This window comes from Mobula birostris, chromosome 32 (genome assembly GCF_030028105.1).
Source record: "Mobula birostris isolate sMobBir1 chromosome 32, sMobBir1.hap1, whole genome shotgun sequence".
Classification (NCBI taxonomy): Eukaryota; Metazoa; Chordata; class Chondrichthyes; order Myliobatiformes; family Myliobatidae; genus Mobula; species Mobula birostris.
This window is the reverse complement of record NC_092401.1, coordinates 24,843,480-24,856,431: the sequence shown is the minus strand read 5'-3', so window position 1 is coordinate 24,856,431 and position 12,952 is coordinate 24,843,480. Positions and strand designations below refer to the sequence as shown.

Below are 12,952 nucleotides of genomic sequence, written 5' to 3'. Positions count from 1 at the left end.
GTATGGAGGGGCCACTGGACAAGCTTGGAAAAGGGTTGCAAGCTCAGCCAGCTCCATCGTGGGCACGAGCCTCCCCAGCATCGAGGGGATCTTCATATCGAGGGTATGGAGGGTATTTTGAGGTGTTGCCTCAAAAAGGTGGCCTCCATCATTGAGGACCCCCAGCACAAAGGACATGCCCTCTTCTCACTGCTACCATCAGGGAGGATGTACAGGAGCCCGAAGACACACGCTCAGTGTTTCAGGAACAGCTTCATTCCTCCATCGTCAGATTTCTGAGCAGACAATGACCCAACCCATCAACACTAGCCCACTATATTTTTGATCTAACTGCTCAGGAAATGATCATAATTTATAATTTTTTAAAAAATATATTGCACTGTACTGCCGCCAAAAAACAAGTTTCACAACATATATTAAATCTGATTGTGATTGTGATTCTACACTGCCCGGGGGGCCTGCTGTGTTCTTGCATACTCACCCAGGGTTCATTTCCAACCAGGCGTCCAGCTGCCCGGCCTTCGGTGCCTCGGCTCCTGACAACATTCGGCCACTCTCCACGTGAATCACCTTCACCGGCAGGTCACTCATCTGGCTTGTCTCATCCAGCAGCTGAGGGCGAGGGACATTTCCCAGTGAGTCAAGCTCGTCGTTTTGCTTTTCCTCCCCCACCAAGCCCATTGATCCACTCGCCCACCTCAATCCTTCACCCAATTCCTTCTCTCCCTTCCCTACTCACCATGGAGGGTGCACAGTGAGGATTCACCAGAATGGCTGCAGGGAAGGCAGGCTTGTTGTAAGACTGCATGGGCTAGCACTGTTATTTTTAGAGTTAAGTTTGACATCTCATTGAAGTTTAAAACGGCTTGATGGGCTGGAGACAGGGAGATGGTTTAAGAACAAATAAGGGTGGGCCATTTTGGACTGAGATAAGGAGAAACTTCTGCAGTTACTTCCCCCAAGCTCTCAAGCAGATCAACACCTCAACCCGTTAACCCACGCCACCACCTCCCGCCACTACCTACATATCACCCACCGTCATTTAATGTACATACAATCACTCTATGTATAGAATACTTATTTGTACATTGTGTTTGATAGAAATGCTGTTAGATTTTATTTTCTTGACCCTTGAAATCCGACCAAAGTAAAGGTGCTGAACCTTTGGAACTTTCTTCACATTGGAAGATGGTGGGAGAGCTCAGTATCTGTGTTCACTCAACACCGAGATCAACAGATTTCTTGATGTTACGTGGATAAGGGGATAATGCCGGAAAGTGTCACAAAGGTAAGCCAGCCGTGATCTTGATGGATGACAGACTTAGCTCGAAGGGGCCAAATAATCTACTCCTCTCCCTGTTTCTTACATTCCTACATCTCAGAGGAGGAGAATGCTCCTGCTTCTGAGCCTGCCTGTCATTAATTAAAGATAGATAAAGATTAAGAATTAGCTTTATATGTCACATGTACATTGAAACATACTGTGAAATGCAACAGTTGCATCAAATCAAATCATCAAGGATTGAGCTGGACAGCCTGCAAGTCTTGACATGCTTCTGGTGCCAACACACTAACCCTAACCCATGAGTCGTTGGGATGAGGGAGGAAACCAGATCAGATCACAGCCTTTATCATAAGAACGTGCTCTTCAGCCCAGAACCGTTTGAAGAACAGATACTTTGGTGAAAGCCTTGTCCACAACATAAGACATCTTGGTCGCAGTCGAAGGTCTAGTCTTCTTACTCAAGGAAAGACACACTGACTTTGGAGTTGGTGCTGAGGAGGTTTACCAAGTTGATTCCAGAGATGAGAGGTTTAATCTATGAGGAGAGTTTGTTGCTGACATCACAAACCCAAATTTTCCCGAATCACTCACCTCACCATCAGGACCGACAGCCGAACCTAAGCCATCCACGTTTTCCTGCTTCTGTAAGTAAAAAGGGTAAAGGTTACGGGAGAAGGCAGGAGAATGGGGTTGAGAAGGATAATAAATCAGCCATGATGGAAAGGCAGACCAGAGTCGATGGGCCGAAGGGCCTGCCTCTGCTGTTATGCCTTATAGTCTTAAAACTTCTTCCAGAGGAGGTGAGCCCAAGGCACCTGTACCACTCCACAGATTTGACCAGAAGGCTTGCCCTTATCTACAGTATGAGGCATAGGTAGTGTGAGCAGTTAGTCCTATCCCCAGGGCAGGGGGGTCCAAAACTAGAGAGCTTGGATTTAGGGTGAAAGGGAAACAATTTAAAAGGAACCTGAGGGGCAACTTTTACACACAGAGGGTGGTGAGTATGGGAAAGAGCTATCAGAAGAGACAGGTACAATAGTCTCATGTAAGAAGAGGGTGATAGCTGGTAATTGGGACTCATTGGATGGGCACCATGGTCAGCATGGACTGATTGGGCTGAAAGGCCTGTATCCATGCTGTATTGTTCTGTGTCCCTATTACTCTCAAAGCATCGAGCCAGTATTAAAGGAATGCACGCTGTCAGCCATGCTGTCTTTTGGGTTTGATGTTGAACGAGACATGGGCCCAAGCTCTCTGGTAGATGTCAAATTAAATCAAAAAATCAAATCAAATCAAGTTTAATTATCATTCAGACCTTACATGGATACCGTCAAATGAGACAGAATTTTTCTGGGGCCAAGGTGCATAACATACATTCAAAATAGTGAGTGAGAAAAAAAAAACTCACATCATTACGTGAGAAAACACATGTAGATTCCACGTCCCTGAGCAACATGCACATTGATGGTACAGCTCCCAGCAATCCAGCCCGTCAGACACCGGAGGGCACATTGATGGCCGAGGCCAGCTCCCAGCCAAGCACAGACTCCATACTACAACGCCTCCAGCTTCGTCTCACCTGGACTGCAGCAGCAGGCGAGCCCGTTTGAGGCCTGGTTCTCGTTACAACCAAGGCCACACTGCTGCCTCACCACCAAACAAGGGAAATAGCCCTGCACCATCTCACATTATGAATGTCCAACAGGGTCTTGTAAATGCAAGAGAAATGTCCAAGACAGTAACTCACAGTTAGACCACACGCTGCTTTCACGCACCAACTCCTATGTCTTTGAGTAGAAGGCAGCAGCACAGTCTGCACACACGTCAACTCCTCAGAACCTTCTCCGACCCGACCACCGGCTTCTCCTTCTCCGACTGAGCACTGGCTTCACCTTCTCCCGGCTCGTCCACCGGCCTCTCCTTCTCCTAGCCGCCTGTCGGCTTCTCCTACTCCTGGACGAGCACCGGCTTACCTTCTCCGACCCAACCACCGGCTTCTCCTTCTCCGACTCGACTGCCAGCTTCTCATGCTGCGTCCCGTCCGCCGGCTTCTCATGCTGCGTCCCGTCCGCCGGCTTCCCATGCTGCGTCCCGTCCGCCGGCTTCCCATCCTGCGTCCCGTCCGCCGGCTTCCCATGCTGCGTCCCGTCCGCCGGCTTCTCTTGGCCGTCCAGCGGCTTTTCCTTCTCTGAATTGTCTGCCTGCTGGCCAGCAGCTCTGATCACTGATGTGGTAGACCTCCTGTACTAGTTGTTCTTGGAGTTCAGTATAGTCTTACGATCATAAAAAATCAAATTTTAAAAAGGAAAGTGCACCTTTGGCTGGCCCCCGAGAGGCTGCTGTGTTCAAATCTGGAAGATGTGGGAGATAGCACTACATTGAGGAATAAAGGAATTAGCCTCAGTCCCTTTTAACTAAAGCTTAAAACCCAAACATTTGCTCAATATCTTATGACTGTTGGGTGTGATCTTCAAACTGCTCGTTGTATTTCATATATTGCACAGGTAACTATGATTGCCTGGGAGGTGCTTTGGGGCAACCGGTACTTGTGTAAGGAGCATCAGTTCCAAGCCTTTCTTTGAGCTGACGGAACGCACAGGAGCCGTCCACCTCCCCCAACCCCACTCATACCAAGGCTCTCGTCTCACCGACCTTCTTCTTCTTTTTCTTCTTCTTCTCCTTGGCTGCCTGTGCTGCTTTGTGCTGTCGGACCAGTTCCGTCAGATTGGCCACGTACTCGTCCGTCTGCTGCAGCAGGTAGGCTAGCCGCCGGTCCTTCTTCTGGTCGATCAGCTTGCGGTAGCCTTCCTCATCCTCTGCCTGTGGAGTGAGGGGGCGAGAGAAGCAGATAGATAGAGGCGGGGGGGGGGGGAGAGAGAGAGAGAGAGAGAGAGAGAGAGAGAGAGAGAGAGAGAGAGAGAGAGAGAGAGAGAGAGAGAGGGAGGGAGGGAGGGAGAGGAGGAGGGAGAGAGGGAGAAAAGAGAGAAATACAGAGGAGAAAAGACCAAAAGGGGAAGAGACAGAGTGAGAAAGATGACACACACAGAGAAAAAGAGAGAGAGAGAGAGAGAGAGAGAGAGGGGTAGCAAGGAGAAGAGATAGGGATAGTGTGAGATATAAGGGAGATGTAAAAACCCAGCATTGATATTTTAATAGACAGTCAGCGCTAACATAGGTAACATTGGTATCGCAAAAATCGCTCATACATCCATTCCCACATCTATTCTGTCTTACACCTGTACGAAGCTGGATTGTGTGCAGTATTTGATTCACCCCTGGCAGCTGAACAGATTAACACCCCAGGAGGCCAAAGGGGCCATTTCCCTTGACCACAGCCGGTACCCACAGAGGAGGTGTTTGGAGGGGGTGCTAGCGGGATGGGAGGTGCAGGTTGCGACTCACCATGAGCCTTCTCATTCTCTCCTTCTCGATCCGTTCATTCTCCTTCTTCTGCTCGCGCTCGGTGTTGGCGTGGTAGGTAGCCACAGCTTTGGTTAGCTTCTGCATCTTCCCCGTGACCGATCGGTGATATTCCTTGAAGTCCTTTGCATGCTGTAAGATACTGTTGAGGTATTCCTGGGTGCAAGAATGGGCAGATGGGAGGGTGGGGGGGGGGTCAGTGCATCATTTTGTCGTTAGGAATGGGTTGCAAACATAAAAGCAGAACAGTGAGAAAGCATGAACTCCATCAATACTCCATCACATTCCTACAATTCACATTGGATTGGATCGAGGATACCGTGATCTAAAATTACCTTGTATCAACCAACTTCATGTCACAGTTTGTTGGGGGTGTTCCCTGTGGCATTCACAAATAACAATTCAGGTCAAGTCTGAACTACTGTAATTAGATGTTACAAAAACATCTACAGTCGCATTGTTAAGGACTTGTCCAATTTCTGTTCCATTTTCCTCAGTTCCCAGTGTCTTGTAACCTGTCTCCATAACCCCTTGCACCTCAAACAATCCTCTGAGATTTCAAACTCAAGAGATTCTGCAGATACTGGCAAATCCAGAGGAACACACATCAAGTGTTGGAGGAACTCTGCAGGTCAGACATTATCTATGGAAGGGAATAAACAGTCAATATTTTGGGCCAAGACCCTTCATCAGAACTGGAAAGGAAAGGAGAGGTGCTTTTTCTCTTCCCTTTCTCCTATGGACCACTCTCCTCTCCTATCAGGTTCCATCTTCAGCCCTTTATCTTTTCTACCTATCACCTCCCAGCTTCTCACTTCATATCCCTCTCCTCCACCTACCCACCCACCTTCTCCCTTAATGGCCTCGCCTGTCACCTGCCAGCTTAAACTCCTAACCCTATCCCCACCTCCTTATTCTGGCTTCTTTACCCTCTCTTTACTTTTCAGTCCTGATGAAGGGTTTCAGACCAGAATGTCGACCTTCTATTCCCTTCCACAGATGCTGACTGACCTGCTGAGTTCCTCCAGCATTCTGTGTGTTGCTCTGAGATCTCTATGCCCCGTAACCTCTTGAACAGCCCTGAATTTTTCCACCACTGTCTGTGGCGTCTTCAGCTTGTGTCCACACTCTGAAGCTTCCTGGAACTTCTGTTTTCCCTCACAAGTTTTAAGATTCTTCTTGAATCCCGACGGCAACGTGATGAAATGAAACGCTTGGAATGTTAACTCTTCCAGTTGTCACAGATGCTACCTGACTTGCTAAGGTTCTCTAGCACTTTCTCTTTCACATCCATTTCCTCGGCTGCTTGTCTTCACCTGTTCTGGCGAGACTTGGTGTGAAGCGTTTTACAGCATTCCTACAGAGATCCACCGGATGTTCACAGTGTTCTCCCATACGGCAGTTGTTAGGGTAATGTAATTTACAAATCGCTGCCAAGAAACTGAATAAAAATTCACTCTTAGGGAACGTATGTAAGAAAAAAAATAACAGAATGTGAAGGAAACAGCAAACATTGTCAAGGATTCTGTCAGCCTTGATGGAATGGCAGGGCAGACTCGGCGGGCTGAATGGGTTAATTCTGCTTCTATATCGTATGATCTTATGCTTTATGGAAAATCACAATATGGATGATTATCTAGGACTGCTTTTTCCTAAACCTCCCTTCTGGAAAGTGCTATAGAGCTATTAAAACAAAACCTTCATGCCATCTTAAAAGTTTCCTCCCCCAGGCAGTTAATCTGATCAACCATTCTAGTTAAACTCTCCACACCCCCCCCATTACCCCCACCACTGCACTGTGCTGAACTGTAAATACTTTAAACCGCTTTTTATAATACTGTTTACACTGTATGTACATGCTGGTTTTTATTCCTTATCCATACTTTAACACCAAACTTTATTTTTATATCATACTTTATTCTTTATATTTTTTGAATGTTGTTTTTTTAAATTGCGTGTTGTGCCCTCACCAACACACCACAGCAAAATCCTGATACATATAAATGTCGTAGTTCCATTCCGCGCCTCGTGGCGCATCGGCCAGCAACCTTGTCTTTTCTTCAGCATTTACCTGGTTTTTACGAGGCCAAGTTGCTAGCTTGACACTCAACCCAGTGCAGATGGAAAACATCAAGGAGCCGGCCAGATTCAAACCCAGGACCACTTGCCTTGAAACCGAAGGCTGATGCTGCTACATCACCCACCAGCTACATATGTGGCACATAAGGTTGATCCTTGATCTTAAAAGCAACCCTTCTGTAACACAAGGTGCCCTGTACGATGTTGAAGGTGCTGTATAAATACTGTGCAGACACCAGAGACTGAAGATGTTGGAACCTGGAGCAAGACTCAAGATGCTGGAGGAACTCAGCAGGGCAGGCAGCACCTGCGGAGGGAAGAGACAGCCGCTCTCCCGGATCGGGACCCTTCGCGCAGGACCGTGCGTTAATGTGTTGAGTTCCGGGGGTCACATTCACCTGGTGTTTCTGTCTCCGCTTCCGCTCTTGCTCGATCTTCTGCTGCTTCTCCAGTTTCTCAGTAATCCGAGCCTCGCGGAGCGACTGCCGCTTGCTGCGCTTGTAGGCTTTGGCATTCAGCGCCGTCTCTAGAGCCGTGTCCCTCCTCATGCACACAACCACCTCCTGTCGGAGCTGAGGAGCAAACAGAGAGGCAGCTCATTAAAAACAGTCTGAATGATTAAGATGACATCACCCAGCCCTATACCTGAGTGAGACCAGGAAACATCTTAAACGATATTCTTTCCTCATGTTTGTCATGGTAACGGAAGGGTGAAGGTTGCAACCCAAATGGATCGGGGTAATCACTGGTCCTAATATCCCACTGGCTGCTGGGTATAATCACTGCCCCAGTGGTTGATGCTCATGGAGAGATGCAACACAAAATCATGCTCTGGACATTTTTAACTGATGATTAGGCTGCACTGCCCAACAGAACCTGTGGGCGGCGCTGCTGAGTGAAGGATAAGTTGAACCATAAGCTCAGTGTCAACACCATCTGTAACATGAAGGTACTGCAACTAGTGCTTTGACTGAACCAAGGTGCAGCTCTTAGGAAATTCTTAATCCTAGCTCACATAACTAATCTATGGAAGATTGTGCACTGATCACCCAGCACGAAGGTGGAATGTGAGAGGAAACTGGGAGGTGAACTTAGGGAAGTGTATAAAATCATGAGGGACACAGACAGGGTGAATGCACACAGACTTTTTCCCCAGAGTTGGGGAATCAAGAACTAGAGGCCATAGGTTTAAGGTGAGAGGAGTAAAGCCCAATTTCTACTTCTGCGTCAAATGTACGCTGTAGGTACCGTGTACCCTATGCCGTAGGGTGATGCGCACCTCCCCAAAAAAGTAACTCATGCATCGTGGCGACGCAGACTGCAACGACTGTGATTGGTCTGCTTGGTAGCATCGCATTTCCTCCTACGCACTTCCGGTTGCTTTTCTCCGCCATGTCTGTACACCGATGCGAAATAAATGGCTGGAGACGATGAACCAAATTGTCAAATCTACCTGCTGACATCCAAAAATAATTGAAATGCATTTCCTCGTCCATGTCTGTCACGAAGAAACTCAACACAGTGGCACAGGAATCCCACCGCCAACTAGCGTTTTGGCGGTGAATTGCAGAGCGACGCAGACACAGCTACACATGCTCGCTACGGCGTAGGGCTATGCAAAAGTATAAATCAGGCCTACAGCGTAGCCCTTACGCACAAGTATAAACCAGCCTTAAAGTTTAACAGGGCCTTGAAGGGCAACTGTTTTTACACAGAGAATGGTATTTATGTGGATTGATTTGCCAGAGGAAATGATTGAGGCTGGTACAATAGACCACTGGAGATGTACATGGATGGGAAAAGTTTAGAAGGTTATGGGCCAAACAATAGCAAATATTGCTAGCTTAGGTGGGCACCTTGGTCATTATAGACCAGTTGGGCTGAAGGGCCTGTTTCCATTCTGTATGACTCTGTTAGTGGCGTCCACAATCAATTAATTAGAATAAAGAAAGAAAATTCTGGAAATATTCAGCAACTGGTAAATGTGCAGGTGATTGGAGGAAAGTATAGAGGAGATGACAGAGGTAGGTTTTAACACAGAGTAGTGGGTGCCCTGCTAGGAGTGTTGTTAGGGTCAGATACACCAGGGATATCTAAGAGTCTTTGAAAGACACACAGATGAAAGAAGAATGGAGGGCCATGTAGGAAGGAAGGGTTAGATTGATCTTAGAGTAGGTTAAAAGGTCGGCATAACACCGTGGGCCTGTACGGTGCTGTAGTATCCTGTGTTCTAAAAAGATGAGTAAACAGGGGAAGAGGACACAGTAAAAGGAACCGATGGTGATAAAGACATTATTTACACCTCAGGTTATTCTGTTTCTGGAATGTTCTGGCTGATTCCTAGAACACTACAGCACATTATAGGCCCTTCGGCCCATGATGTTGTCCTGACCTTTGGTTTAGTAGGGCGGTGCAGTGTTGTGACGAGCAGTGCTGGTGCCTCATAGTGCCAGTAGCCTGTTTTCAGTCCTGACCTCAGCTGCTGTGGGCCTCTGTGACTGCATGGGTTTCCCTCAGTGCTCAGGTTCCCTCCCACAAGCTAAAAACATGCTGGTAGGTTCATGGCCGCAGTAAGTAGCCCCTGGTGTATGGGAGTGAGTGGCAGAACATTCATGGGATGGCAAGAGTCAATGTGAATGCAGGGAGAATCAACAGGTCTAGTGTCGTCATGGATATGGAGGCCCAAGGGCTGGCCTCTGTACTCTTTGACTATGAATCTATGAATCATCAGGGACTTTCAGAAGGAAATGGATAACACTGAAAACTGTGGGAGGGCAGAATGTGGGTAAAGTGCAGGGGAATGGGGATAATTAGCCACTGCAAACATGAGGAAATCTGCAGATGCTGGAAATTCAAGCAACACACACAAAAAATGCTGGTGAACGCAGCAGGCCAGGCAGCATCTATGGGAAGAGGCCCTGACGAAGGGTCTCAGCCCGAAACGTCGACTGTACCTCTTCCTATAGATGCTGCCTGGCCTGCTGCGTTCCCCAGCATTTTGTGTGTGTGATAATTAGCCACTGTGTCAATGAGGTAGTTTACCAGCACAATGAACGGAATGGCCTCTAGATGAAAGGTCTGGTCCTGCGGCTTCACGTAGTGTAGTGGTTAGCATAGATCTTTACAGTGCTGGTGCTTACTAATAGGGGTTCAATTCCAGTTGTCAGGAGTTTGTATGTTCTACACGTCACCGTATGGGTTTCCTCCTTGTGCTCCAGTTTCCTCCCACATTCCAAAAACATACAGGTTAGGGTTAGTGAGTTGTGGGCATGCTATGTTGGCACTGGACTGCAGGGTGCCCGGGACAATCATCGCTCACTATGCAGGACATGCCTTCTTCTCATTACTACCTTCAGGGAGGAGTAACAGAAGCCTGAAGACCCACGTTCATTGTTTTAGGAGCAGCTTCTTCCCTTCTGCCATCAGATTTCTGAACGGCCTGTGAACACACACTACCTCACTATTCCTCTTCTGCAGTATGTATTTAATTTTTGTAATTATAGTAAACTTTAAAGTCTTACACTGAACTGCTGCCACAAAATAACAAATTTCAGAATCAGAATCAAGTTTAATATTACTGGCATAGGTCAAGAATTTTGTTTTTTTTGGCGCATACAAGAAATATATTTATAAAATAAGTTAATAGAGCTAAAAGAAAGCAAAAATGGTGATAACTGAAAACATATGTCAGTGATAATGAATCTGATTCTGATTCTAAGATGCATTTATGGTTTCAGTGAATGATGGAATAGGTTCATGGGTTCTGTTCCTTTGTTCTCACAGAGTGTGTATGCTCGTCCGCAGAGCATAAAAAAAGGGGAACATTGTTCTGAGGGAGAGAGAGAGAACAACAGCAGGGATGGAGATTGAGCTCGCGTCTTCTGCAGGAAGAGAAAGCTATGAACAGAAACTTTGTGTGTGTGCGTGCAGCAGCAAGCCCGTTGTCATGGCAGTGCTGTTGGGCATGTCTGTGAGTAGCAGGGCAGGGTTCAGCCCACAGCAGGGAGCTGATAGCACGGCCTCTAAAGGCAGCCCAGTCACAGCATTCTGCTTTCAGATCGCACGCGGTTGCATTTATTAACCTTGTCACTTGTAGCCAGCGGAGGCCACGCTGTCGGGGCAGAGCCAAGATGTAAAAGCAGAACTTCCCACTCCAAATACAAACCTGCCTCTGGAAATTAAGGAGTCGCAGAGCCTTCAACTCAATGGTCGCTTTGGTGCGGAGGTCTCCGGCCAGTGAGCCGGGGAGGTTCTCCAGTTCCTGGATCCGATGGGAAATTCGTGCTTGTAACCTGCCGACATAATTGAATGTTAGTGGTGTGAGCCGCAACCAAAGGGTATAAGATATAGGAGCAGAATCAGGCCACTCAGCCCATCGAGTCTCTTCACTCATGACCAGTGTTGTTCTCCCCAACCTTCTCTAGCTGAAAGCCCTGGGAGGCAGCAGCTTGGTCAGGACTTGTCACGGGCACAGCATAGAATTCAGAACACTTATAAACACAAGAGATTCTGCAGATGCTGGAAATCCAGAGAAACACACACAAAATGCTGGGGGAACTCAGCAGGTCAGGGAGCATCCATGAGGAGGTAAAAAACAGTTGACGATTTGGGCTGAGACCGTTGTCCTGATGAACGCTCTCAGCCAGAAACTGCCACTGTTTATTCCCCTCTATTGTTGCTGCCTGACCCCGCTGAGTTCCTCCAGTATTTTGTGTATGTTCCTCAGAACATTTAATTGTACTTTCTGAAGTGTGTCTTAATGGAAGGGCAAAACAGATGGCAGGCGACGACGCTGAGGCCAGCGTCGGTAAACCACGGTGGTGGAGCTGGCCTGAAGCTCCTATTTCCTTGAGTCTTCTTTCACTTGCTGCATTAAAGAGCTGAAAAAGGTCCACGAAAGCTGACATACTGACATACAGATCAGATTTCTTCATCTTCTTCAGTCCTTTGCCTTTTCTACCCATTACCTTCCAGCTCCTCACCATCCTCTCTCCCCCTCACCTGGCTTCACCTATCACCTTCTAGCTTGTACTCCTTCCCCTCCTCCACCTCCACCTCCTTAACCTGGCTTCTGCCACCTTCGCTTCCAGTCCTGATGAAGGGTCTCAGCCCAAAATGTCCACTGTTTACGCTTTTCCATAAATGCTGCCTGACTTGCTGAGTTCCTCCTGCACTTCCTGAGTTTTGCCTCCTGTAACATACCTGTTCATAGATCATCACAGGAACAGCAGACATCCCACCCTGCAAAAACTCCTTTCAGGGAGGTAGCACCATCAATTTGCGGGAGACTCCCGGAACTTCCGGGAGAGGTGGGATGTCTGCAATAGAGTAGCTCCTGAGCAGCTAGCCAGCTAGTTTAAATAACGTTAGTTATACTAATGAACGAATGACACCTGTTAAACTCACCTCAACATGTCCTTTACAGTCTTAACCCACCATGGGCAATAGAAAAGTCACTGTTGCAAACAGTGCAGCGAGCAACACTGTCATTATTTTGACCCCTATTAGGCAGGGGTACACTTTAGTGTAGTCTGGGGTGACGTACGTTTTATATTTTCTTTTTTTGGAACACTGCCATGGCGTGCTCTCGCGCTCTCTCTCTCTGTCTCTCATGGTCTCGCTAGCGCTCTCTCGCTCTCTCTCTTGCTCTTTCTCTCTCGCTCTCGCGCTTGCTCTCTCGCTTGCTCTCAAAAAATTGATTTCCGTGATGTTGCATATAATTTGCGGTCATCAGGGAGCCACTATTAATACGTGGGAGACTCCCGGAAGTTGCGGGAGAGGTGGGATGTCTGGAACAGAGACAAGTACTTTAATGCACCTAGTTCCTCCAGCGTTTTGTATTTCTTGTGCTTATGGTATCCCGGTGTACTGCAGCATTATACCACTGGCAGCAGATGGAGCACTTGGGGCAAAGAGGACAGCCACACACCCTACTCCCCTCCATACTCAACAACATGTAAAGAAAACTTAACATCTTACTAGTCGTCACGAGAGCCTTATTCGTTAAATGTGATCTTTCGCAATACCCTAAAACACTGACATCACATTTAATTGTGACTCTTCTCCAATAACCTGGTCTATGAGGAACTGGGAGAGCTTCAGCTGATTGCTCGGAATAGATTAGGGAGTTAAATTAGATTTGATTAAGAGGGTTAAGGTAAAGGAACC

General features: G+C 47.4%; 1 protein-coding gene across 6 annotated transcripts in view; it reads right to left on the bottom strand.

Moving 5' to 3' along the window:
• The window catches only part of smarca4a (SWI/SNF related BAF chromatin remodeling complex subunit ATPase 4a), a 168,786-nt gene that overhangs the window by 67,421 nt on the left and 88,413 nt on the right, over positions 1–12,952 (bottom strand). For all 6 annotated transcript variants that reach the window (XM_072248375.1, XM_072248380.1, XM_072248378.1 and 3 more), the window contains exons 7-12: positions 10,950–11,076; positions 7,183–7,356; positions 4,688–4,861; positions 3,938–4,105; positions 1,877–1,927; positions 482–612 (exon numbers count right to left, since the gene is read on the bottom strand). In XM_072248375.1, the coding sequence (XP_072104476.1) occupies positions 482–612; positions 1,877–1,927; positions 3,938–4,105; positions 4,688–4,861; positions 7,183–7,356; positions 10,950–11,076 (825 nt within the window). The remainder of the gene's footprint in view (positions 1–481; positions 613–1,876; positions 1,928–3,937; positions 4,106–4,687; positions 4,862–7,182; positions 7,357–10,949; positions 11,077–12,952) is intronic.